General features: G+C 39.4%; 1 protein-coding gene across 3 annotated transcripts in view; it reads left to right on the top strand.

The window, feature by feature from the left end:
* Positions 1-411: 411 nt before the first annotated feature.
* Positions 412-27,836, top strand: part of LOC135793847 (uncharacterized) — a 48,477-nt gene continuing 21,052 nt past the window's right edge. For 2 of the 3 annotated variants that reach the window (XM_065304958.1, XM_065304956.1), the window contains exons 1-2: positions 412-725; positions 19,494-19,660. In XM_065304958.1, the coding sequence (XP_065161030.1) occupies positions 427-725; positions 19,494-19,660 (466 nt within the window). In that variant the 5' untranslated portion in view covers positions 412-426. The remainder of the gene's footprint in view (positions 726-19,493; positions 19,661-27,836) is intronic. The other variant, XM_065304957.1, reaches the window with a different exon arrangement.

Below are 27,836 nucleotides of genomic sequence, written 5' to 3'. Positions count from 1 at the left end.
ATCACATCCCTCGTCACGTTTTATAGTTTCACACCAAAGACACTCGCTTAGTGATTTTGATCCAAAAACTCGATTTTAATTATTTTTGCTTAAAACAAGTGATCACAATCAGAAAGTGTTTAATCTTCCGTATCAGTGCACAATGCCGAGGGATTCGTTGGTTCTTGCCCGAACACGACAAACAGTTTCCAATTAATTCGTCTTTTTGTCTGCGCGTTCGGATGATTGCCTACGCAGAAAACGATTCGATTAAACATTAATCATGGTGATTCGTGTGATATTTATTATTGAAATAAAATTGAATTAAATTTGTAAATACGTAGGTTAAGCATGTTGATGTTTTGCTGGTTGTTGCAGTTGGTAGCATTTCTGCGCTGGTTCCCGTCGCCGGGCTGCGCTCGTGTTGTGTGTTCTGCGCGCAGAAAGATGTTTCGGGCGTGCATCCTGCTCTCGCGCGCGGCGGGCACGACGCCGGCGGTGATCAATAGAGAGAAGTCTTCTCCGCGCGCTCTGCTCGCCGCCGGCCGCGGCGTAGTCGACGATCGCGCTCCGTACGCTGCGCCACCCGTGCACAACCTAACCGCACACGCATCCCGCACGCTCTCGCTCGCCCGTCGCGACCGAACGAACATCCAGTGCCCTCCTGCCCTCGAACGGAACATCAACGCTAAAGTTAGCCCGAGTGTTTGCGCTCACAAAACCCGCGCATCATCATCAGCAACCCTGTAAGTAATACATACTAAACTTTTTTTTCATCCTCTCTTTCATCATAAACACAATATACATAAACCGGATATTAGTTTGTATTTTAATCGAACGCAGCGCAAATGTGTATTTTGTGAATTGTTTCGCAAGTTGCAAAAGTGTACTCGGAGTTTAAATTTAGTTCTTCGTTTATTTCGGTCGACTGGAAAGTTTATTGTTCACTTCTTGAAGCTTCAGCGGCATCAGCGGCGTGATCATGCATTGCCTTGCGCTTGTCGCTCGACGCTCGACTAATGGAGGGCTACAAATACAATGAACGAAATCGAATGAATTGGCAGGCGGCCAGTGGGCGAGATGCGATTGCTCTGCGGGCTTCCTTTGGCGTTCGTTTAGGCAAACAAACATGCCGAAGCGACAGAAACATTGACACAGAAAAACAAGAAATATTTAACGTTAACGGCCGCCCGTTCATCTTTCTAAGCTTCCTCCACGCCAACGAAAGCAAAAGAAGCGTAGTTGATGTACGCAAAGTGCGTGCGTGTGTTTTTTTTCTTCTTGCGTTCCTCTTGCAAATTTTCATTTTGCGAAACAACACGAAAGGGAAATACGCACATAAATAAAGCGCCTAAATTTATTTTATGACTTTGTCTTTCCTGTCTGCGTCGCGCGACTTGTTATGAGTTGCCGTGTTTAATAAAGCGTTCGACAGGGTGTGAGAGAGCTCAAAGTCAAAGTCGAATAAATTGTATTTACGGCGAAATTAGCGTTTGCATTTGAAGCAGCTGTATAATAGGCTTTTACGAAATGAAACGCACTAAATATGCGGGGAAAAATAATATCTATAACGAGGGATAAATTTGGTGATAGGCTTTCATATTCATCATCGCTTGACACTTCTTTAAGAATTCGTCAGGCAGTTTTGTGTTTTGGATATTTTCGGGTGCCCCGCATGAGCCATCCATCACACCCTGCATTGAAGGAGAATACATCACGTTTATTTATCCATCCATATTGGTATTGAAATATGTGAGTTTCTTTTCAAAACGACGAGTTTATGTTTAGTGAATATAGAATATTAGCCTATTATTATTATTGCAAATCTAAATTTTGACATTTTTTACAATTTTTATGAAAAAAACGGAAGAAATTTCTTCTTTTCTGCCAAAATGTTGTTTGATCATATTTCGTCATTAAAACTTTACCTCTTTTCATAGTCTGACGGAGATTAGTGACACTTTTTACATTTTTAATGGCCGGTAATTACGTGCTCTTCGTATATTACTAAACTTTACAAAACTTGTAAATAAGGACGATCCTGATGGATAGCTGGATTTTATTTGATTTATTTGCGTTTGCATGGAGAGCTATTGTGTTGTAGGATGAAAATTAATTAAAATATGCGCACCGTATTAAAGGATCATTAGCGATGTGCAAGTTGCCGCAATTTATGTGTGGGATATTTGTAATTATCCCATCGGAAAGTGCATTAAAAATATTATCGTATCGGAATAAAATTTTAATCGACGAGTTGAAACTCGCCACGCTTTCGATCGAAACTTTTAAATTGCTATTATGCGCACGGTGTGGTCATAAATTCAAAGTTTGCCAACCAGGTAAAAGTACTTAGTGTGTGCGAGAGGGTAAAATGGATTTTTATATCAAGTTTTTATGCGCAAACTTTCAATGAAATCAGTTTGCAATTGGCGAAAAAATCGAACATATTCGGAAATAACTTGCAGTCGCGAGTTTTATTTGATTATTTTCCTAAATTTGGCACACAAACAACGAGCCAATATCGGAATTACTTGGCGCGAGCCAAACTAATCAATGAACGCAAAGCGTCTGCATTCTGCGCGATAAATTTCGGAAAATTTTATTGCAAATAAAGAAAATAATAAGGAAAGTGTGTGCATGCGCATAAATGTGCACACAGCGTGTGACATGTTTGAAAGTTTGCTGAAAAATAGTCCCGTCCGGGTAGTGAGTGCGCGATATTATATGTCGCCGTGCGTGCAACTTTTATTTCAAGCTTTTAAGCACATCTTGCAGCTGCCGGAGCAGCGAGACTTACAAGCGAGGTTAAAAAAGCATTTGCCGCCCGGGGCCGCGAGGTGTGGGAGGGTGTTGATGAATTGAGTTTCGCTGAGAGAGGAGCGCAGCACTTTTGCTGTAAATACCGTAAATATTCGGCCGTAGAGCGGCAACTTTTGTGCACGAGGGGGTGGTTGGTAGTGGTATACCAGTACCCGCTGCCCATGGGGTGGCTGCCAGCGGCGGCAGCGCGAAGATGGGAATAAGAGTAAGAGGCTTTTTGGGAATGCTTCGTCCAGCACTTACACTTCTTTTATATTGCCATCCGTACTTTTGCTAACAGCTCGCGTTGCGTTACGTTAATTGGGTCAACAGAGTGTTTCCGAAAGATAACACTCTGATTATTAAACCTTTGGAGGACATTGCCAACATTATTATAAACTTGCTAAAGTGCAAAAAATTAAAATTAAATGATAACTTATGTTGTAAAATTAATTTTTAGTTGGTTTGTTTATTTGTGACGCTTTCACAGGAAAACCACCGAACAAATTTTGGCAAATTTTGCTATAGAGATATTTTTGACCTAGGAAAATAAAATAAGCTACTTTTTGTTGCAAAAATTAATCTTTTAGGGTTTAAAATAACCGATTAAAGTTTGTATGGTAAATAAATCGTAGTTATAGTTATATAACTCGAATTGAGATGGCGCATTATTACAATTTTTCTTTTCTTTGCATTTAAATCAAGTATTTCATTGACAAAATCGGCAAGAAATAAGCAAAAATGCATGAGAAAAAGCCATTTACTAATAAAGTTTACAAAATGTGATTTATATTAGTGTTGATTCGTCACTTTGTGATGCAATAACAATGTGCATGATTTCGAAATCATAAACGCATGCAATTGGTGTTTGCGGGTCACTTTGGCAGTTAACGCGATAATAGACGAGTTCTCTTATCATTCACTGTGTTGAAAATAGCGTTTCTAGCATCACATGAATCATAAACAAATTTCATATTCCAAATTTGTTTATTTTCATCTGAAAATTAAATTTTCATATCTTATTAGGCAATAACCGTGCGATCGCTCTAAATCACTCCAGGTAATTCTAATTAACGTGTTGTAATTTAATTAATCCGCCACGACTAATGCGTGTGCGGTTTGTGTGAATTGTATATACGCATATTAATCCAATGATGTTCTGCTAATACTTATTTACACCTGATTTTATCTGCTTACGTGCGTAATACCTGATTATTCGCTCATTACTTAGAATTAATTAATTATTCACGTATTGTGTGTGTGTCAGCGCCTGATTTGTGCCGTGATGCTTGAAATCACTACATTTTGGTGTAGTGCTTTTACTGAAATTAAGTTTTAAAGTAAAAAAGCATACAACTTTGTTGACATTGATTAATGAGCACATTTCGATTTGTAATCAGATTAATAAAACAAAAAAGAGGAGACGAATAGACGAGCGCACCCGCCGAACAAAGAATCAAAGAACTGCGACTTGCTTTCGATTCTGACTTCCTGCGCTCATTGTTGGAGTTTAGTTAAAAGTCGTGGGTGGATGGGCGTTGCGCTCTGCACAAGATAAGCAAAGATGATTGAAGAAGAAAATTTAATTTCCTGTCGAAATCAGTTGCAATCGCCGCGCCTCGTCGTCGACAATCAATCATGTGAAATAATATTAATATAGCGCATAATACAAATGCTCCGGATAGAAAATAGCGAATGCAAGCGGAAGCTACGAAAGCGTAGTGAATAAATATCCTTTTATGTTGACAAAGGCTTTTAGGGAATTAACTAAACGCAAAAGGCTACAAAATACTTTTAAGAAAGTAAATACTAGAGATGTGTGGGTATAATTTTAGCCAAATAACCGAATATTCGGCCTGGAAAAGGAGAATACGTGACTAAATTACTTTAGTCACGGCCTTGGCCGTCCGTGTATAAATTACCACCTTTTGAATCTCATACTCGTGTAAAACTGGCGCTTTAAAGATAAAAATAGAAAAAAGTTTTTTAAATTTGATTTTATTTTTTGCTAATTTATTACTTGAACCGGAAGCAAATTTAATTTAAATATTTATTAACCCAATAATAAATAATTTCGGGTGAGTGGCCGAATTGCAGTTTAGATTAAAACATTTGCTCCATGCGGAGGTGTTGAAATGTGAAATTTATTAAAAATTCCATTAACCATTAAATTATTTAGCGCGGCGTAGTTCGTTTAGTTTTAGTACACCACCATTTTAAAATAATTATTATATATTTATGCTGTGCTTGACTGCACAGCGCATTCAAACATGCGCTCGTATTTGAACTTTTATTTTCATCAAATAATTTTAACAAAATTGCCGCATTATACGATTAATAATACAGTTTTTAACTTATTAAAAACTTAAACATACTAGTTTATTTCACAAGGCTACAAATAAAAGTAAAAAATAAAATATTTTTTAATTTGGAAAGTAGAGTCATTGACATTTTCCATTTTAACAGTTTACTTTGTTATTATAAGCTTGTTAACAATTTGTGTGCGGAAAAGCCAGCGGAAGGCAAACGAAAGCTAAGACGTATAAAAGACGAACGAATGTGAAACGGTTTCAATTTCGGGCTTTTCCAGTTTTACGGTTTTGCGATGCTTTCGCAAGTGGGATGGATACAATCGCGTTCGCGCATTACTCGCCAGCGAACGCAAAAAGAAATTTAATAAATTTTATTATTGCGTAACCAGCATGCGTCGAATGGCTTTAATAAGTGGGTATTGAATCTGCAAACGAGGCAGAAACCCACTGAATGAAATGTTTGCCAAAGAATTGCGAGAAAAATTTAATATGCACGAAATACTTGCGGATAGATTTTGGATATTCATGTAAATAAATTAATATTTCACAAATTGAAAATCATAAAAATCTTTTTTTCAAAACAAATTATTTTTTATTTAAATAATTAATGTTCTATCAATTTTTATAGTTTTTTCTTTGTCCACAATTTGTGAAAATGATATTTCCTATTTTTAATTCACTTTTCAAGTACATTCCGATCGAAATTCGCATTGTGTGTCGAACAATACGTTATAATCTTACGAGTCACATCACGGCACATGAAATAGCTATATCTGTTAGATATTCGCGACAACCGTAAACTCGTGCAGAGCAAACTGTCGTGCGGGGAACTCAAGATGAGACGCGAGCATAAAGTCGGGCAGCGTCGCGATAAATATTTATATTTATATTTTATGCGACGAGCGACAAGGTTTGATAAGCAAACACATAAATAAAAGTTTCACGTCGCGACCGCAGAATGTGTGCGCACGCTGAAACTTCGGCGCAACACGCTTACGCTTGTATCAATAGTTGAGCGCGGCCGAGGTGTTTGGTGCACGCGACGCGCGGCATGCGGATATGAGTTATCAACGAGCGACGTCGATGCCTTATGTATGTCGATTGATATGAAGAGACCGAAGCGAAGAGGAGAACGTTTCACTGTGTGATAAGAGCTGGTTTATGTCTTATTCAGAGAGTGTTTGAAATTATTTAGCGGTGCGACTTGTTTAAAACTGGTTTTTGTAGTTTTTAGTAAAACTTTAATTAATTTTCACTTTCTTGGGTCTAATATGTGTCAATACTATCAATAAAATTCATAATTTTATTTTAAACAAGTGATAAATGCGAAATTAAGAAAAAAATTAAAAAATATGCTTTAATTTGTCAAAAAACACCGAAAAATCAATTTTTTTCCTACAAAAAATCGTACGAATACCTATAAATATTTTATGTCACTTTATACACACATAATTTTCGAATTAGTCAACTCCTACTTCAAAAAATGTTTACTTTACGACTACCTATATTTAATTTATATTTTAATTTAAATGTATATTTACCTGACACTTGAATGAAAATTTATTTCAAAACTGGCCCGAAATAAAGTGTTTTTATTAATTTATTTTATTGCTAGTAATTTATTCATTACACTATGGCAAATAAAACTTTATAATGAAAAATATACGCACCGCAATACAACTAACAGTAGTAAATCACGATGGCAGTTGGTTTATGCGTATATTGTTTATATAACAAACGCCAGCCGCCATTAAGTGTTGAATTAATGATTTGTGCCGGCCGTTTCCGGTTTACCTGCGCCTCCGCAGTAAATATATCAATGTGCATCCGAATCATCACAAATGATGTGCAAATGTATCAAAATGTTGCCTTTATACGCATATATGTGATACTAAATTTTAATAAACCAGAAAATGCATTTATGCTCTCGTAAAAATACTCATATGTGAAATTTGTGCAGGCAATTTCAGGCATGCTGCAACGATAACATCCAAAATTTCAAACTACTCGAAGTTCCTCAAAGTTATGAATACGCCGCATTGTGCACAAAGCCCTAACTTTTTTTTTAGACAAATATAGATTTATCGCTGTTGTTGTTGTTTGTTGTTGTTGTTGTGGGACGAACGAAATTAAAATTCCTGTGTTTTGCGTTTTATCTCTGTGTAAAGTCGGCAAAACTCAAGCTTGTAAGTTGATCAGGCACGATGTGCACAAACAGAGATATCACACAGAGAGCTAAAAAAATCGGTACGCTATGAAAAATTCAATCATGAGCGAATCGCGCGCGCGGGAGATTTTTCGATTTGCCGGGCGCATTCGCATCGCATTTGCATTATTTCCACACACATGCGAAATTATGTGTGCTGCGGGGTTGCGGAATGGAACGGGTAGGCTTTGTCGGTATGTTGATGTAATTTACATGATTGCGCTTTGGTTTTTTTTCGCGAGTTCCGGCATCGGATTTGTAACGCATTTGTCGAATTTCGGTTTGATTTTGGTCACGCAAACGCAAACAATCGTGTGATAATCGAAAAAAATTGATTGAGACTACAAAGTACAAAGCGAATTTTTGTTTTTGAAATTTTTGTGAATATCAAGCACGTGCAGAACAAACAAAACTGACTTTGTCACATATTGCATCTGTCAAAATCATATTGCTGTCATTACGCTGTCAAATCACACGCCATAACCTAAAAAATCACAGTTTTGAACAAATACTCGTATACTCGTATCTGCAATGCGAATAATTAATTTTCTTCACAAAGCACGAGGAGCTGCTCACTCATTACGGTTGTTATTATTATTCGTTGGGCTGGACTTGTACTGTACGAATTTCCCCCAGCCGGGGTTTATGAACGCAGTGCGCGTACAGAGGGCGCTCGTTAAACGAGATCCGAGGAGAACTCTTGTGATTATTATTGCGAGCCCCGAATAGGGCGGCACACATGCAGCACGGTGTCGTTACGGCGCATGAACCGCACTCTTCGGCAGTGTTATGATTATGTCTCGGATGTTATTTCGCACTCGCTGTTATAATTATAGCAAGGGCGCGTTAAGTACACGCGAATGTGACGACAGACATCGCAGCCGAGTATTAATAACACCCTCTAATAATATAATACAACATGGACAGATGTATCGTAAAAGTTTTACTCTTATATTCAATAACAGCAACAAAGCAACAAGATCAAAACAAAATCGATGCTGTTTTTATTAAAAATTACTAAATTTTAATTAACTTTCTTCCCGTGTGGATTAAGTATTATCTGATGTTGGGGGATTATAGGTACTGTACAGTTTCAACATATTTTCACTCTGCGTAAACACAGTTATGGCTTTTATAAAACGCTATAAAAAATAACTTGAAATGATCGCCGGAATATTGGATTTCGCCGATAAAAATTGTTTACCGGAGCTCTAGTCCCAAGAAGCTCGCGGTATTTCATTTCACATTAACTTTATGTGCATCCATTACATAGTTTTCATTCGCCAATATTGCAATCGGCTATATAAACACATAAATAACGCATTATGCACGGCACACAACATCTGAGGACATTTTGCGGTGATTTCTTAATAAATTATACGAAAACACGACGAAAATAGAAACACAAACAATATTGACTGGGGTTGTTTATGTGCATTCCATTAGACCATTAGGTCGATGCGAATTTATGTTCTTGTTTGTTTTTAAATCGTTGCATTGACCGATTTAATTTGCACTTTTTAAGAAACAGTAACCTAGATTTATACTACCTACTACCTGGATTTAACCAAAAGATGTTTATTATTCATGTAGAAGGTAGTTTGTGTCCCATCCGCGCGAGTTATTTGCCCATTGCATACGAGAGGAGTAAGAGGACTCTTTGCTTGTTTCCGCTGCGAGTACATTGTGTTATAGTGTAACCTGCAACGACCTCAACTTGAGTTAGTGTTGGAGTTGCGCGCCAACAATGAACGTAATTTCACATCACTGTATTCATATCGTGCGAGTCGTGCGAATTTCGACCGCACATGCCTATGAATAGCAGAGTCCTGGCCCAGGATGTCATGCGGCTCGTCACAAAGCGCAATTATGGAGGCGCATAAATGACCAACAAACTGCGCTGCGGTTAGTTTCGCAATGCGAGTTACAGCTGTATTTCACCCAAGCAGATTTGCACATTTCTTAGTTTGCCCGCTATTGTTCTACAACTCGAGAATAACTTGGCCGATTGTTTGATTGTTTGCGGCGGCATGGAAAACTTTGAAAATGAAAAATCTCTGGATAATTCGTCATCTGCACGGGCGACGTTCAATGTTTAGTTTCGTTTTTATTTGTGTGTATATTTTAACTTGCAAGTTGAAACAAAGTGGAAACGTTGTTGGTTGTTGTAAAGCGCCTCCGCTTCTGTTTCTGACATGCGGCGCGGGGATATTTATTCCCATTATGACGTTGCGGTGCATTTTACTCGAGTATCGTACACCCGAGTAAAAAGTTTTATTTTCCATCACAACTATTTTGCTCGTTTTGAAGCGTATATATGTATATTTTTAAAATATGCCGGCTTTGCGGCAGTAATGGATAATGGCTGAATTTTATGCCGCGAGCGTATGGTAAGAGCACTTTGACGCGTAAAATTTCCAGTGCGGTCTATATGCACCATATGCACCCATTGGGGAGTGACAGCCACTTTTGGTCGAGGTACTTTAAAGTCCACGACAGGGCCATACCATGTGCACTTTGCAATTTGCAATTTGCTCCGAACCGAATGCATCGCCGGTCCACGTTGTCGTCGTTCTGTGATTAAAACACATGTGTGTGTAGTGTGTGGATAGACCTTCGGGCTGGATTAAGGCCAGTCAGCTTTCAGTGCATGCCCGACTGAAGTCGGAATAGGACCACCAAAACAACTGAAATGGTGGGAGGGTGGGAATGGGAATTGCCTTGCCACTTCATAAATACTAACAACTTACCTCTAGAGGCAACCTTTTGATTGTACCTGTTTTAAATTCAAATTCATAATTGATACAATTTGACTCGGATTGTGGCACACGTCGTGCGCCACTTTGCACTTTGAGTAAACACACCTACTGATAGCCCTAGTTAGGACTTCAGTGGTGAATTCTGGACCAATTTATATGGATATACACACACAGTACAGCATACGGCGCACAGTTCTGAACCTCTTGCTCATGGAATTTGGAAACACGAGGATGGAGCAGTGCACGCCGACATCGTGGAAGCGAAATTGCGCCGAGTCGAAGTGTCTGCGTCGACGACCGTCCAAACTGATGTACCGGAATGGTTAATGCACTCGTGCGGTTTGAATAATTCAGATGTTTCGCTCGTGTTTGACCATGGCAGAGAGTCTGGAATGGTGCGGCAAACACATGTGGTCACAGATCACACTATTTCTCTCTTTTTTCAAGCCTCTTAAAATTTCTTACACTTTAAAAGGCACAAAAATATAAAAAAAAAGTATGGCGTTACTCACATGGACCTATTTTAATGTTAAACTTCTAATGTTAAACTTCCTTAGTGAATTGTGCTACGAGTGTAAAGTGAATGAAAACTTTGCATAGTTCACAACATCTCCCCTCTTGTTTGTTTGCCGTTGTCATAGCAACGCACGCGTTGCCATAGTAACATAACAAGAATTCCCATGATGCATTGCATTACAAAAACTAACCGCGTGAAGATATTCACTTAGTCGCAACGAAATCATAACCATATCTTCACTCAGCATTTTTCACTAAAAACTTGTTTAACATGAAAAGACATCTTGTGCACACGTTACGTATAATAATTTAAAAGTGCTTTCCTCGAAGTACGGCGCTCATTACATTTTATGTCCAACGGCGCAACTAATGCGGAATTGCGTCCACAAAAGGTAATCGGCTTCTTTCAAGCGACTCTTTTCTAGCGATTCAGCTTTCAGCTTACGTAACGAACGCGTCGCGCCATTTATGCCGGTACAAAGCGCACGGAAGCCAATAATGTCAACGGTCAAGACGTCAAACGAACCTGCATGCACCATTCTATATAATATTTATTAATAAACATCGGGTTTTATTTCTTGTTTGTTTGCGCGTTAATTGCACGCAAGCCGTGTTAAATAGTAGCGTCCGTGATATAAAGACGAGCGGATGAAATGTTTTGAGGTTAGCGGCGTTTTGCGGTGTAGCTGTTTGAAGCGCACAATGGCGGCTCGTCACATAAAAGTTTAACGAGCACGGACGGGACATAAAAGCGACGTTAAAATTACCAACCGGCTTATTGAATGAACGCCTGTCAATGCGAGAAAATGATGCGATTAAAGATAGGGAAATAAAGATGCGTCGGACGTTAAATTAAATGGTTTTGTTTCAATTCTATACGTGCGCATGCGCTGCGAAGTTTTCTTATAAAACAAAATTGATTTACTTAGTTTTGTTCGGTGCATTCTTTTGTATTATGCTTTCATTTGTTTTGCAGTGTTTTGTTTTGCGTAACTTGCGCTCGCGATGCTTTTGTTATCGCAAGGCGTGCATTGTCGCGCCCGGCGTTCGAAGGATGCAAGTTTATTGATGCGTAAATTACAGTGGAAATCCTTTCATTAAACAATATCGTCATTATGATGACGTTCGCGCTGCCCTGTCGTTGTCGTCTTCCAAGTGAGCACGAATTCGAGTTCATTTGTGCGCATCCGTGCTCTCGACAATTCACGTCGGTCTAGTTTTGCATTCCGTCTGCATTCTGCGATTTCGTATTGCGCTAGAGAATAACAACAAGCGCGCGCGAGTTGAGTTTTCGTCAAAATTCGGATTTCGCAATTGAGATAAAGCCGCAACACTCGAACATCACCTGAAAACTGTGGTTTGCGTGTTGCGTGTGTTTCACCTCGAATATAATTTTGATAAGATGTGATTTCAACATGTGCGCTAACTTTTAATTGCATTAGGTGCGTTGTGTTTAATTTTTGATCACACTCGGTGTAAAGTCACATGAATGATTTATTCGCAATTCGATTAAACACTTCATCTCGCTGTTGATGTTCGCTCGTTCGAGAGCCGGCGATGTGCATGTGCATATTCTCGACGCGTTAAAATAGCAAAGCCGCGGCAGCGAAGTCGAGCGCTAAAAGCCCAAAGCCGAAATCCAAACCGAAGCTAACTATTAAGAAGTGTACATAGCGGTTTTGCATGCGAGCTAGCTGGGCTTCTCGGTGGCGAAAGCGCGAAAGGTCTCGACTTCCACGCTCTCCGTATATCTGCACAAGAAGAGCAAAGACTGAAAGCTCCCGAACGCAGTAAGTCGAAAGCCAAACATTCGGTTCAGTCAACCGCCTTCGTTTTGCACAACCGCACCGACGAATTCACACAAATATTTGCAATTTCCGATGTTTTAATAAGATATTTCTGTTGCGGGCGGTGTACTTTCCTACGCACGCTGTCAAGGGGGGTGAAAATTTCCTATTCAATCGTTCAAAAGTACATTTTCCACTCGCGTTAACTCGCATCCACTCAGCTTCGAACGTCAGAAAACGAAATTGACTGCTTCGCACGCCGTATGTTGTGTTATTTCAATTTATACCTCGAGTATTCACAAAAAACGGGGGGAAAATATTGGAAAACTGCACACAGAGAGAAGAAATTTAGTTGTGATCACTCGGTATGAAGTTGTTTTTTATGCAAGAATAAAAATCTTGCAAATTTTAAGCGCACGTCTCCTGGAGGAGCTTTCCAAAAAGGATTTACGATATATTCCGTCGGGCAAACTTTTTCCACGCGTATATATTAACTTTTATTGCCATCGTCACCAACGCCGACCGCAGCCGAACGTTCGGGGCGCGTCTCTTCCGAAAGGAGGACACTAACTCCTGGCGAAAGTTTTTGTCGCCTGGTGGCGCGGTAGCGGATGTGCCGCCCGCGATACGCAACCAAAAAGGGTAACATCCTTTTTATAAATTCAATGCGCCTTCGTTGGCGGTGTAACTGTCACTGGCTGGTTGGGAAAATGCAAAGAAGATATAAGTCTGCAAAATGTACGCGTGTAGTCAATGTAAAGTGAAAGAAAAAAAGAAAATTTCACAGCGAAAAGAAAAAAAAACAATAATTTGAATAATTGCATATTAAAGTCATAATATTTCATAAAATCATATAAATAATACACAAGTCAACGTAAATATATAAAAAATTTATGTTTTTTTTGTGGATTTAAAAGTTTTTGATTTTTATCCGTTCAGCAACCGACTAAAACACAATTTATTACCTATCGGATTGATAATGCGGTTGGCTTGTTTCGCTCACGACCGTGCTTCCGGCAGTTGCGCTGTTATTGCATTACGATGATAGTTATCCTAGCTACCTGCGCGGCCCAGCCCTGTCCGTAGGTTATCCTAGTTGTCTAGTTGGCAGCACACCACGTGGTTTACTAGATCGGCTCGCCCACCGAGGCACATAACATTAAATCGACCGGGGGTGCATCGCGCGCCGGGATTAACCGCCCACCGACGCGCTCGCACACCTGCATACCGGAAATTGAGAAAAAGCGAACGAATATACAAATAAATATAGGGCGCGCGCACGAACGCTCTTTTAATTGGAATTTATCACTCGGCTGGGCCAACTAGTGCACAAATGCACCACACGCCGCGCCTCGTATTAACATTTCACCAGTTTGCACTGCTGGCGGTCGTAATAGTTAGTGGCTGGGTAGTTATTTATCTAAATGCATTTTTGTTTGCTGCAACGCACGCCAGTGCTGCGAAATCAAAATCAATAAGTTTTGTTTAATCGTCACGGATTTAATTGCGTTGTAATTAAAGCCAACGTTAATCAAACAGCGAATTTATACGCGTTATGGATTGGATCACAGGTGTATGATAATGTATTAGTTGTTTGTGATTTATTCGCATGCGAACACTTTGTGTATTAGCTCCATACAAATCCGCTGTAATTAAAATTTTAATTGCGAAATCGGTGCGCTACAATGTTAATTTAAGTTTAATGAATAAAATCAATCTTTGGCTAATTTGTGCAATATCTTTTTCTAATCAAAACGAAAATATTTTGTTTTCATCGCAAATGATTGATTGAAAATTAATGAATCATGCGTGAGAGGACAATCGGGACAGTTTTCGATTGTTCACATATCATTTTCGTAATATCACACACAACCTGCTCAATGTGAAAATGTGTGCCAGCGACATGTTTTTGCGCTTTTGCAATCTACTCGACGTCATGTGGAACATGATCGTAATCGCTTATATCACACATTCGACGCTTTTAATAACGCTGGATGGAAAATTTTAACGGCCTTAACGGTTTTAACCCTTCGCTGAGTCGTTTGAACGCTGTAACTCTTCAGTAAGCCATGCTGACACGAAATTTGCCGCTGACTTGCACCATTCTTTCCCAGGTTTTTATTTTTAGATTTTTTAGATTTTTGAAAGGCGTTGATTTGGCAGTCGTGATCACAGCGAATCGACGCTGTGAACCATAAAATAAAATAAAGCAAAAGTCGCCCGGGGATGAAAAATGACATCCACCATAGTGATGGGCGCGTTTTCGTCCCACTCGCACTTTTCACTTTGATAATACACTGGCCGTTGTTACTTGTTACTCAGCACTCTCAGCTGGAACATTGAATTTTTTCTCGAGGTTTTTGCTTTATTTTCCTATCGGAAACAATGTCTGAGATTCTGACAGATGTTACGTGGACGCCGAGTATGCACCGAAACGAAATAAATCATTCGGTGAACGTACGACGCCGGTTGTAGGCGGCGGCTTGCGTGCCGGTTTAAAAATTTCACCCTCACGTTGGCATACGTGCCGGGGTATATCGTATCCGTTATAAGTTAGGCTTGTCAACGTTGATAATAAGCGTAAAAATTAAAATTATCGTCGGGAAAAATTCATTCCTGAAATAAATTCTTAACGAAGCAGAAAACGACTTGTTCAGGGGTGTAATAATAATTATAATCTAAAATTGTTATCGCCGGCGATTTTGTAAACCTGAACCTGCACCAAACTCACGACCGAAAAGTCGTTCCACCTAACGATCCGACCAAAGATTCCATTTTACTAAGTCTGCTCATCTCGCTGGTTTTGTTTTCGCGTTTTTTTCGTCGTTGCAACCCCTTCCTGACGGGTGCTAGGCTGTTGTATTCTAGGTGTTCGCCAGGTACGGTACGTAAATTCGAGCTTATCTTCTCATTCGGGCTTCGGTTTACATCGGAGGCGTTGCGAAGGAAATAAGCAGCCCAAAGAGACCCACCACCAGTCGGCTCTCTTCTCTGCGTAGCTCCGACGCAACCGAATCGATAATCAATTACCGTCCCCGAGCCGGCGGGCATAAATAACGCAAAGAGGTTTCGCTAAATTAATACGACCAATACACACGCCTGCTGCGTCCAGTATCGACTAATAGATCCAGTAGAATCCGCCGGGTGTAAATAACCAAAGAAAGAAAAAGGATGAGGTTATACCACTGAAGAAACTGAAGAATCCAATGCAGCATCTTATTTATCTCCACGGAAAATACAAGTTATCTTTGGTTGGAGACGGGAGAAACAGGGTTGGGAAAGTTGAGGCGAAGCACAGGACACGTTTAGATAACGCTAACGCAGACATAATGCTTATTAATTTCTGCGCAGGGACGACAGGTCGCTTTGTCCTGTTTGTCTTGTTTGTTTTTTTTTACACAGCCGCGCTCTTCATTTAATTTTAATTAAAAACATTTTATCATCCGACGAGTAATACGCATTTTTATCATCGCGTAAATATTTTAAGTATTTTAAGTGTTTTTATTTATTTTTCGTGTTTGTGTATTTTCATTACGCTTCTGGGAAATGAAAGCTTTTATACTCTGTCAGAGGCTGATTCACATTGACATATAGACTTCAGCGAATTTTAAAAATAAGACGCGTGTGGCACACAATCGCATTTACATTCGTAATCGAAAATTCGTGTATCACCAGTGCGCAGACGCGAATCGTAAGCCGTAAACATCAAACATGGCTGACATTCAGTGATCCTCCACCGACGCGAACTGTATACAAAATACGCGTATTATATTACACCACCTCAACTCAACTGAACCACATTTGTTTCTTTTATTATTTACGCTTTCTGTGTATGTGTAGCAGGGGCTTGTACATTCTTTATTTCGGTCGTTATTTCAAGAACCCCGTCGAACGTTGCACGCTCCGCGCACGACGATTTATAAATGTCCTTTATTATCTGCGCTCATACGCCGTGGTGCGCAAAACAAGGGAGGACGTTTGATTTGATTTGTTATCTTTTAAACTGTGCGGTTTGGCACTGGTGCGGCTTAATGGCCGCCATCAGTCTCCTCGGCCCTTCTCGGTTGCGCCCGTCGCCGGCGCAAATCCATCGCATAAATTAGAAAAATTCATCTATTTGCATAAGATTATGACTTGCGAACCGGCGCCACGAAGAAGGCCGCAGAATAACGCCATTTAAGACACACGCAAAGTGCGCCCGTAAAAAACATCGCTTTATAGCGTCATATAGATGGCGCTGCTACGCTGTTATACTGTATAACTGGCCATCTACGCTCGGGAATTAATAAAAACGCCATTTTTATGTGCGTTTCTTTATTCACACTTTTTATGTACTCGCCGCATGTGGAGGATTTCTAGGATTTGCTGATTTATACCTAATGGATTACGCATAAAGCCACACACACACACACACACTTTGCTTCTATGTGGAAACCGCAATTTCGATTCGTTTGTTTTTGTTTGCTCTTTGCGGCACTTTTTGGGCCGGATATTTTAATGTCGCGTAATTTGCATTCTTGTTCCGAGTGCGTCCTTCGTCTGCGTGACGGTATCTATTGTGCAACTTGCATGCGCGCCCGCCATTTGCATACGCGCTGCAGCACAAATCATGCAAATTTTCGTTCAGCTTGCCCTGAACGCGGGCGCGCGATAGCCCAACGTGTTTTATCTCGATGCTGTGTCGTTGGGATGAGTTACACTTTTCACATTAAAGGCAACAATCAAACTAGGTGTTACACAAATTAACATAATTCTACATCAAAGCAGAGCAAATATTATGGACACCCCCTGTATAATATTCGCAGGCCATCACGAAACAAATAAAGTTTGCGCGCTCGCCGCTTACAGAATAATTAAATTTCAAAGTGTGCGCCTGCAATTTGAGAACGTTATTCCAATTCCTATTTGCGATATCGGCGATATTGGTAATTAATCATGATGATAACGATCGATTTTACCTCGTTGCGCGTACCTTGTTTGACGGTAGTTTATCTGATTTAAACCCTGAATTTACTTTACTTTACGTAAAAGTTTCGCAGCGTCGAATATAATAATTTATAACAATTTCGTATTAATGTCAACCATTTGATGCAGCTGGCTATGGTGCGAATAATGTCGGACGAGTTTCCGAGCTTCTCCCGCGGGAAATCACGACTTTTTTTAATTACACGCCGAAACGACCAGGTTCGTTAACCGCGCTTTCTGACGCTTCCAGCAACCCGGATCGGAAAATATCAGATGTTTGCGCAACGTTTTAAATTCGTCAGGAGCTTACCGCAAACTTTTCGACTTTTCATGCCCCATGACGCCAGAGTCACCGCAGTAACCAAAACCAGGATTAGTCAGGATACTTCCTTAGGTACTTCAGAAAGTGAATTTCAGGCGAAAATTTGTGTTCTCATTAGATTTTAAAGAATCACATGTTACAAGTTTTCTGTACCGGGATGTTACCTGCAAGTTTTCATCAAAATGACGAAACTTTCGGCGGTTTTCCCTCGGCGCCTTTGATGCGCGTGCCAATGGGACGAAAGGGCCGCGGGATGTGTGCGCGCAGAAAGACTTCGGATCGCATTAGCTTATCATCACGCTTGAGAACGTCGTGGATTGTGCACGTCAGGCGGATGGAATTTTCTCCTCCCGCGCTAGCTATATCTATCTGCGCTGGAGCGGATGGAAACTCTCGAAGTCCTGCCGCAGCGGCGGATAATCAGGATCTTGATTGCGTTTTTAAATCGCAAACACTCGAAAGTCACGTGAGAGAGATAATCGAATAGCGTCGGGAACAGATGCACCTTTTTTCTGGAGCTTTCACTTTGGAAACAAATGCAAAATTGCAAACGAAGCGTAAAGATATACGATACACACGTATGAGTAGAATCATGATTTTTTGTTTTTGAATTTGGATGGTAACGAAAGTGTAATTCGATGTTTTTGTCTGCAATAATTCACGCAAATATTTATTTTAAATTTAATAACTGTGTTGGCTGTCATTTCGCACACTGTAAATAACATTTGCGCACACTCCGGGCGAAGTATTACGAGTACGTTTTATATTGTTATTTATGTAGCAACTTTTGATACACAAACGCTAAACTCTCGGAAAAGTGGAAACTCGGCGAACGGATTCGCACAACTTTGCGTGCGCGTCGCTTTCAACTTGCTGCATCGCACCCGCACGGCCACCATTTCATTGCATTCGAGACGGCTTGATAATTATTTATTAAATCTAGCGCCATTCGAGGTTACTCGCCTGGAAATATAATTATACAAGAAACTTTTCACAGCACCGTCGTAAAATCATATCACAAAATATGAAAAAACATTAAAATGCTATTATTAGCCAGTAATCATTGTTTAATTTTTAAAAAATTATTATATAATGTGAAAATTTTAAAATATAAAAAGAAAAGTTCCCGAATATAATTTAATAATGAAATATTTCTCGGCGTAAACAAGCTACCCAACAAAAAATCTAATTTTGAATGTGCGTACATGCCTGGCGAGGATAGAATAGGGATGAATGGGGATGGGGATTATTGCCATTGTAATCCTGCGCGCCGTTGTCATGCATGTGCGAGCGATGGCGAGAGATAGGAGTTGCAAACAAGCAAAGTACAAAGTTGTGTCTGCCACAGAACCCGCCGCGCGTCGTCGTGCTGCTGGTTTGCTGGCATTTTTAATTCATTCGAAAAGTTGGAAGTTTAAATATGTCCAGGATGTGTTCTATTAAATAAATTAAAATTCCGCAGCGTCCGTTTATTAGGCAACTTAACAAGCACCTTAATATTCTGTTTCGTTCGGCGGGTTGATTGAAAACGAAGAATTCGAAAAATTGTAACTCATTTAACCAGACTTTAATGAAACTTTTATAGCGATTGCGGTGAGCGAGTCCACTATCCTTATGTAGGTCGTGCCAGCAAGGATTCTTTACGAGACGCGCCTTTTAATTGCTCCGGTGCAGCGACGAAATTAGAAATTCTTGCCTGGTTTGTTCTTTTTTCTGTACAGTTCCCGACGGATTCCGCAGCGACATAAAAAGCGGTTAAAACCACTAAAACTCATAAACATCCTGAAATTAACTTTTATAAAACTGTAGTGAAGAATGATTTAAATTGAGTGATGAATTTTGTTGCAGTTGCACAGCGAATAAATCAACAGACGTCGTCATGAAGTGGTTAGTTTTCTTCGCGTTCACGATCGTCTTCCTGGTGAGCGTGGCGTTCGCCGATGGAGAAATCTGGGAGGAGGACGACCACGAGATCCTCATCCGGGGCGAAAGAGGTGCCAAGAATAGGGGTATGCGTAAGTCATCTCATCATTCATCCTAAACATCTAAAAAAACTAACCAATCATTTTCTTTGTTAATTACTAACAAACTAAAAACTTAAAATTAAAATCTTAAAATATTGATTGGTTATATGATGAGGTAACTTATACGATGTTTACTCATTCAAAACAATCATTAATTTTCTATGATTTTATTATATTATGTGCTTATTGGGGCAAAATTTGTCAAGGGATATGATTGAGCATGAACACAAACTTGCTGAGTGTGCAACGTCGCGGAATATTCGCCATTCAATGCTCAACTTGGCGTTGTCTAGACTAAAAGCGTGAGTTGCAGTCAAAGACGCTCGAGATCAATAGATCACACCGCATCCCGTACGTAATTACACGGAACGCGTGTTCCTTGCGTTTGCATTCACCGATCAACCGATCGGCGAAGCCGCAGACTTCAATCATTTCACTTCTACGACAAGATGTTAAATTGCAATTGAATCTTGCGCTGTCATTTACTACCTAGAATATTCATACAAATGAACAGATCAAGTTTATCGGTGTTAAAAATTAGTTTCTAATGGCTTTACAAACGCAAAACTTTTGTGTTGTTCACTTGAAACTTACACAAGTGGAATTAATGTGAGAATTGCGAGTTTGGATCAGGATTTGGTGCTGTAAACGTATGTGCATAGTTCTTGCGCCAGTTTCTAGTAATCGCAGATTCAGATTTAGAATCGCAGTCAGAATGTGAGCTAAATCTAAACTCGTGCTAATGGTACTACTGTTTTCGCAAGTTGTGCGAAATTACTTCAGTTGGATAAATTTATACTGTCCTGCACTAATGGATTTAGTGCAACATGAACATAAGATTAAAATTCATATCTGCTATCAAATTTAACATACGTACAACATGTTCATCTTCATATTAACATAGAAAATACAAATTTCACAAATAACTTAATTTTAAACAAGTTAAACTAATTTTTTTTGAGTTTTTTTCTTTAAAAATTATTTTTTTAATTTTAGACTTTTGAACACGCTGTATGTAGTAAATGATATAAATGTTTCTCGCGTTATAACTTGTGGAGTATCTACATGGACGCTGGGCGTGCACGAACGCGATTTCTGGAAGTTGTACGTATTGTAAGTACTGTCGGCGGTATAAAGTGCGGCGGATTGTTCGCAGTGGTCCCAAACTCGCTGTGCGCTAAGCTTCCACGAGCGCGCACGTTTTCCTGCACGGCTGAACGCTTTGAATATCAATGAACGATATTATTGAGGAGAGTTGGAGGGCTATCGCTGTGGCATTGGCGGAGCATTGTCCCAATTCATGGCCGCACTGGTGTCGTACGTCGTGCGCCATTTTCCCTAACGTGTTCCAAACTTTTTGCAACAGTTTGCATATACAGGATATGTGCAATAATCCTTAAATTTCAAATTTTCAACGAAATTTTTGTCATTAAAAGATAATTATTTTAATATTAATTAATTTACTGGTTGAAAATCATTTTAAATGAGTGGTTATCATTAAATTAAATCCATTTAAATCATTTTTTCTATAGTTTTATAATATAAATCGATCAAAAAAAGTTTTCGGCATCGATATTCCCCGTTTTCAACACTTTTTGCCCGGCGCCTCCACCATCCGAGACGTGGAGAAGATAATCCTCTTTGCGTAAATCTTATTTGAAATATCGAATCGCTTATCAAACCAGTCTCCCGATCTTGGGTCTCGTTCGCACGCGCTTCTTCACTATCCACGTGCGAATTGGATCCCTCGAAGTATCATCAACATCGAACGCGATAAATCACGAGCGGCGGTCGCTCATATGGCGCAGGCGACACGCGCGCAAATTGAATATTTATAAATTTGATAATGGCACTTTGGGTATAAAGTATGCGAGGACGTGCCTCGGCAGTATGGGAAATTTCGGCGCGTTCTCCCTCAAGTTTTCCAACTTTCACACTGCGTAGCGCACGCATCTCGTAAAGCAATTCGAGAGAAAGGTGCGAACTTTCCCTACGGATATGTGGCCCGCCATTGCCACCGCTGTGCGTTTATCGAAACCGAAAGCCTCAAAGCTCAAAGGGAGTTGAGCCAGCGATAAAATTTATAGGGTGAGGTGAAACTACGTTTGCATTCAGCGCATTACTCATTTTAACATTGTAATATTCAAGCCAGCAACAACGAAAATCACTTAACAAAAACATTAGCTTCAATAGGTTTATTGTGTTCTGATACGCCGCCAATGAATGACAAATTATTGCTGGAAAAATACGAGACTAATCAATAACGCATTATCGCAATTATAATGGCAACAAATGATCGCAAAGTGATTTATTGCGGTTTTAACGCGGACGCAGTCACCCCAAAGCCACCACTACTCCACTGGTGCATTGACACCGTGCCACACAAAGGCTAAAAAGTTGTGTTTTTTTTTTTCCTCGACTCGCAGAGCTCTGGTTTTATTTCGTTTTTTTGTGCTTGCGTAGGTGCGTTTTAGTACCGTCATTTCGCTCACCCCGAATTGCAGGGGTGTGTAATGCGGGCATCTATTACAGATTACCGTGTATATCGTAAATCAGTCGTAAGGTCGATCAATGACAAGCGGAAAAATACCCGCTCCTCTTGATTTCCTAGAAAGAAAAGCTAGAAGAAAGCAAAAGCACGAAAATGTTCCACATTCCGAAACGCCACAACGAACTCCCTTCGCAGATCTTATATTTCTGGCAGTTTGGAGCTTTTATTATTGATTGATCATTTATTCCCGCATCGTGCGTGATTGGCATGATTGATCATCGTGGTCGGCGCGCCGCGAGATATAATTCAAGTTAATGGCAGGAATTAGAATTAATATGACGAATGACTGGCAGCTCGCTAGGGGTCTACAAAGTCTACATATTTTCCAAGCGCGTATTCTCTTTAATGGATGTTGATGCTAAGTGAAATAAAGGAAAAGATTTCATCCCGGCATTATTCATGCACAATTCTTGCTGCTCTTTGAGCTCATAAATTTTCTTCGGTTTTTGTCTATCTTTATCCTCATCTTTATCACTACAATTGCACAATGTAGGACATAGAGAATGCTGAAGACCTTTGAGGAAATTCTGTACGCTGTGTTTTGGACGTTTAGTCTACGCTCAGTGGGAACAACTTGAATAATGAGCGTTATTAGGAAAACATTCGTCGGCGTTTCTGTCGAGACAACGAGGCGTATAAATCCCTTGATGCCGACAACAAACTATACTTGTGCACGGCACACAGAGCGAAACTTGCGGTTGAGACACTCTTAAGTTTCTCTTCTCTCGCTGCTTCAAACACACGAGTGTTTTCTATTATTTTCAGCTTAAACTTTGTACACAAACGTTGTTTTTTTTTTAATTTTTAAAAATTGCTGATATTGTGATGTTTATAAAACTTTTAGTTCACTTATAGTTCAACATCCTTTGATACAAAGTATAAAGTATTACAATGAAGTCTTTTTTTAATGCTTTGAAAAAGCAGTTTTTCCACATGGCAGCATTCTCAATACTCTTCTTGGCGGTTAGCTACTTTCTTAGTGCTCACCGTGGATGCGTATTGCACATTAATAAATCAAAAGCTTTTATCGCTTCCCGTTTCAATGGCCTGGCGTTATACGACAGGGTGTGAAACGTGTTATTTTCCGTTGCTCAAATCCGCAGCTTTTTATTATCGCCTAGTGTTACGTAACACTGGTACAAAATTGTTATAAAAATCACTAGAGCTTTATTTCCGGCTGTAAATCCACTCCAGTCAGTAAATTATTTCGCGTCCAAAAGAAAACTCGATAATTTTACGATGTAATCTGAATGCATTTTTTCAAAGTGGTGAATCTTAAGATAACTTGAATACTTGGAGGTTTTTAGGTTTAAAACTTACGACCGTGGCGAGTACACAAATTGTCCATTTGTAAAAGGAACCGCTTTAGTGCTCTCCGAGCGAACGATATCATAAAAGCAGCGACATTAAAAGTTGCTCGCTCGCTGCGAAAAAGGTAAAATGTGACACCGTGTCACACGCCCGAAGACTGACAGCCGCGCAGAAAGGACTTTGATGCCCTTTAGGCTTTTCAGCCCGCATTAGAAGTGGAAAGTGAAAGCGCGTTTTAATTCTGAATAACTCTCCCCATGGCCGAGCAGCGCTGAATTAAGCACAAAGGAGAAAATGGATCCGAGTGCTTGCGCGGAAAAGGAAAAAACTTATTATAATAAAACAGAGTTATAATATAAAACGAGATTAACTAAATTAGCGCAGCAGCCGGCGGGGTGGTCGAGGACTAACAAGTATAAACAAAAGTTGGAAATTCATTAAATTTCAATTCTTGCGAGGTTAAATTACTATTTATATATTTTACTCTAACTGTGTAATGAGGCGCGCGCTTTCCTAACTGGCAATTTATTTTGTTTAATTTTGATACGAAAAAGAACTCTTTGAATTTGCAAAACAAAATTTAATTTTGCTAACAATGTTTACCCGGGGTTTTTCTCGCTTTGTGTAAATTTTCCGAGAATACTCGCGCGGAATTAATAATATTGTGCTCGACATGAAATACGCAGGCTGAAACTTTTCCAATATATACACACAATTATTTCGTGCCGCGTCGGATTGTTGTGTACTTACAGCACGACAATAATGCTAAGATGCGGAGGGAGTTTACATGCGCTCACGGCGGTAATATTTTCCGGTCTAGTGTTCGCCAGACAAGCGAAATATCTTCACATAGAAAATGTGCTCGTGATAGCGGCAACACACGCCCTGCTGGTGTTAAAGTTTTATACTGTTTTTTGATTATTCTCCTTCTTTTATGTCATACTTTCGTTAGGCGTGTTTCATTACAACTTCTTTAAATATTTAATAATATTAAATTGTATATTAAATGCGCGAAATTGGCTTTTCATGGTAAATTTTATGTCAAATCTATACTTTAATGTTGATATTACGAGTGAAAAAGTTATTTTTCTATGTGTGTTGCTATTTCACGTCGAAACCACTCGGTTAAATTTGATGAATTTTTGTTTAGAGGTAGATTAAGTCTTGGAAAAGGATATTGACTACTTTTTGTTTCAAATATTTTACTCTTAAGGGGTGAAATAAGGAATAAAAGTTGATACAAAGATTTATTCATATTTTTTAAATATTTTTTTATTAATTTGATCTGTTTTTGGACAAAAATTTTGTTTTGTGAGGTAAATTTATTACAAATGTTTTATAAATACCGTTTATTTAATATTTTGATGTTGGTATTGAAGAATTGCCGCTAAAACAAATGATTAATATGCTATTGATTGCACTGCGAGCGCTGGGCGCTTCTCCACATCATACCTCATGTAATTTTCATTTGTATCATGAACAGGGCGTGTTTAGAAAATCATCGCACACATCACATGCATGTGCCGCGTTACATATACCTACGTATATGAATGTTGTGAGGCAACAGATTGCTGCGGCTCGACCGCCGTCCATGTTTTTCCATCGGGCATCTTCGCAGCGTCCGCCCGTCGGCACCACTCCACTCCATAATGTATTGGATGAAGGGTAATCAATCACGATTTATACACACGTGTATTTTGTGTGTACACGCACTCACGGACACTTGTCTGCGTTGGCTTTGCTGGAATCGAGTTCTTCTTCCATCCGGTTTATAGAGTTTACGGGTGTAGAGTAGGTACACGATACGAATCGATGGCCAGATGGATAATTTGTTTCCAATCATAACGCGTTATTGTTTGGGTGAAGAGCAGGGCAACTGTGTAATCCTAACTAGTATTATAAATGAGAGAGTGTGGTTTTTGTATGTTTGTGACGCTTTCACGCCGGAACCACTGAAGTTATTTTCATACATTTTGGTGTAGACATAGTTTAAATCTTGGAGGAGGAAATAGGCTACTTTTTATAGTAAAAATTAAACGTTAAGGGGGTAAAATAAGGGATGAAAGTTGGAATGGTGCTGTAATTGTAATTATAGTTATATAATTAAACTCTTGGTGGCGCTCAAGTGCATTATTGGTATTTTAATTTCTTAAAATTTAATTTTAAGCTTTTTTGATAAAATTGCGAGTAAAATATTAATTGAGATGTAAACTCTCTAGGTACATGTTTCCGGTTTCTTGTTTGAACTGAATTTTCACATATTCTATATTTAATTTTACTTTACATTAATATACAGTACGTTTTAATTGTGGTGTGATTTGATGAGGTTTCGGAAACCAGCGAAAAACGCGTTTAATTATCGGATATCTCGACGGTTTTCACTCGCAGAAGGAGCACAGCATTCAGCATCTCGACTAATGAGTCTCGCCACCACCACCACTACGTGAAGATAAATAATTGAAACAAAAACTGTTGGAGCGTTCATACAGCGCTTGCGGCGCTTGCGACGGAAGACGAACGACGAGTTCATATCTTTCGTTTCGCATCTGCGTGGGGTGAAAATGGCAAACGTAGAGGAGCAGTAAAGTGGAAATGGGCCTACACACCACGCCTGAAACTGACGGTGGTGGAAATGGCCGCCACCGAGAAACACGAACAGCGCAAACTAAACGAGAAAAAATTCCAACGAGATAAAAGCAATTAATTATTTTTCGTGTTTCGATGGAATGATGGAATATCGCGAATGAGCTTCGAGAAGCGCAGAAAAAAAACTAAATCAATACAGCAATAAAGGTGCACTTTATGACGATGGCATTTTATTACTGGAATTATGAAGAAATCGAGTACGTTTCACAATCGATAAAGTCGGAACTCAAGCACAGTGCGGAATTATCGCCGGATAAAAGTGGGTTTTAAACGTGTGAAATCTAAAACGAAGTGACTATCACAAGAATTTCATAACTCGCCGTATCTGCTTGTCATGATCTCGAGCATCGCGTCGTAAAAATTCGATTCGATGTCATTTCACGATATTAATTTTTATTTCAATGTCTTGCATCTGCCGGCGCGTTTTCAATTACAAATTTATTGGCAGTGTGATTAATATTTATTTGCTCGTCGAGTTGTGTGTGTTGGAGTTGAATTCATCTCTCGTCTGTAATTGAACTGATTCTTATTTTTTATTCTCTCTTTGGCGGAACACAAAACTGCAAAGCAAATATTTGCTTTGGCGCGCTATTTGCGAACGTGTTATTTTCGATTCTATTTGGCTTTGCGTTTTCCTCTTTTGGCGTTCCTTCCTTTGCGAGCAAATATGCGCATCGCATTTGTAAAGGCGCCACTGTCGCGGTCGCCGGCGGAATGAGTTCGAAGAGATTTTAAATTGGAGATTTTTCGGATTTCTTTTCATAGTCGCCCGCTCTTACTTTCTTCTTTATTATCCGTGTGACTGCCTCCTGCATCAGCTCAGCGTCATTTCGCAGTATTTTGGCACCACGACGTCGAGACGTTTCCTAAAATACTTTGTTATAATACGTATAAGGGAAGAAAGCCTTCCAATTTTTGGGGTTTTGCTAAACATACGGTTTTATTTATTCTGCTTAATTAAAATGTTAGTTTTTTGGAAAAGAAAAATAAGTTGCCTATAAATATAATATGAAAAGAGAAAGAAGTTTGGGATTGCGTCGATTACCAGCGCCCCCGCATAAATATCTATATGCATGTAAAATAAAGTCGTGTTAGTTATAACGCTTATATCTCGAGAGCAGCTGAACAGATTTTGATGATCTATGATTTTTTAGGTTCGTCTCCGTCTCTAATAGGAGAATAACTATTAAAATTTTAAAAAATTATGATTTAAAGAGTATCAAATAAGGATTGAAAATTGTTATAGAGATTTCATCATAGTTGTACCTAAATAATTGAAACCAAGACGGCGTAAAAGTGAATTAATCGCATTTTACTAAAAACTACGGGGTCAAAGTTGCGTGCAAAAGTCAGTATATTAAAAAGTATAATATAACGCATCTGCATATTTGTGTAAATATCAAATATAAATACACTTTGGTGTATAATTGAATTCTTGCGTAATACCGCATATTAAAAAGCAAATATCATCAGTGTCTCCTTTTAGCGTTGCTTTCTTAGTTAGGAAATTCGAAACGAAGGATGGCCGACCGCGGTTTCAATTTTGCCCCGACCGTAATCCCATCCAGGCGATATTTATTCTATGCGCGTGAATATTACCCATATCTATAGCTCTGGCTGGCAGCGTGATAAAATGGAAACACGGATATGATATTTTAA

Source organism: Atheta coriaria, unplaced genomic scaffold (assembly GCF_025399875.1).
Source record: "Atheta coriaria isolate IRGN ID8LTWV9N9 unplaced genomic scaffold, Caltech_Dcor_3.1 hic_scaffold_6_pilon, whole genome shotgun sequence".
Lineage (NCBI taxonomy): Eukaryota > Metazoa > Arthropoda > Insecta > Coleoptera > Staphylinidae > Dalotia > Dalotia coriaria.
This window is presented reverse-complemented; position numbering and strand designations above follow the sequence as displayed.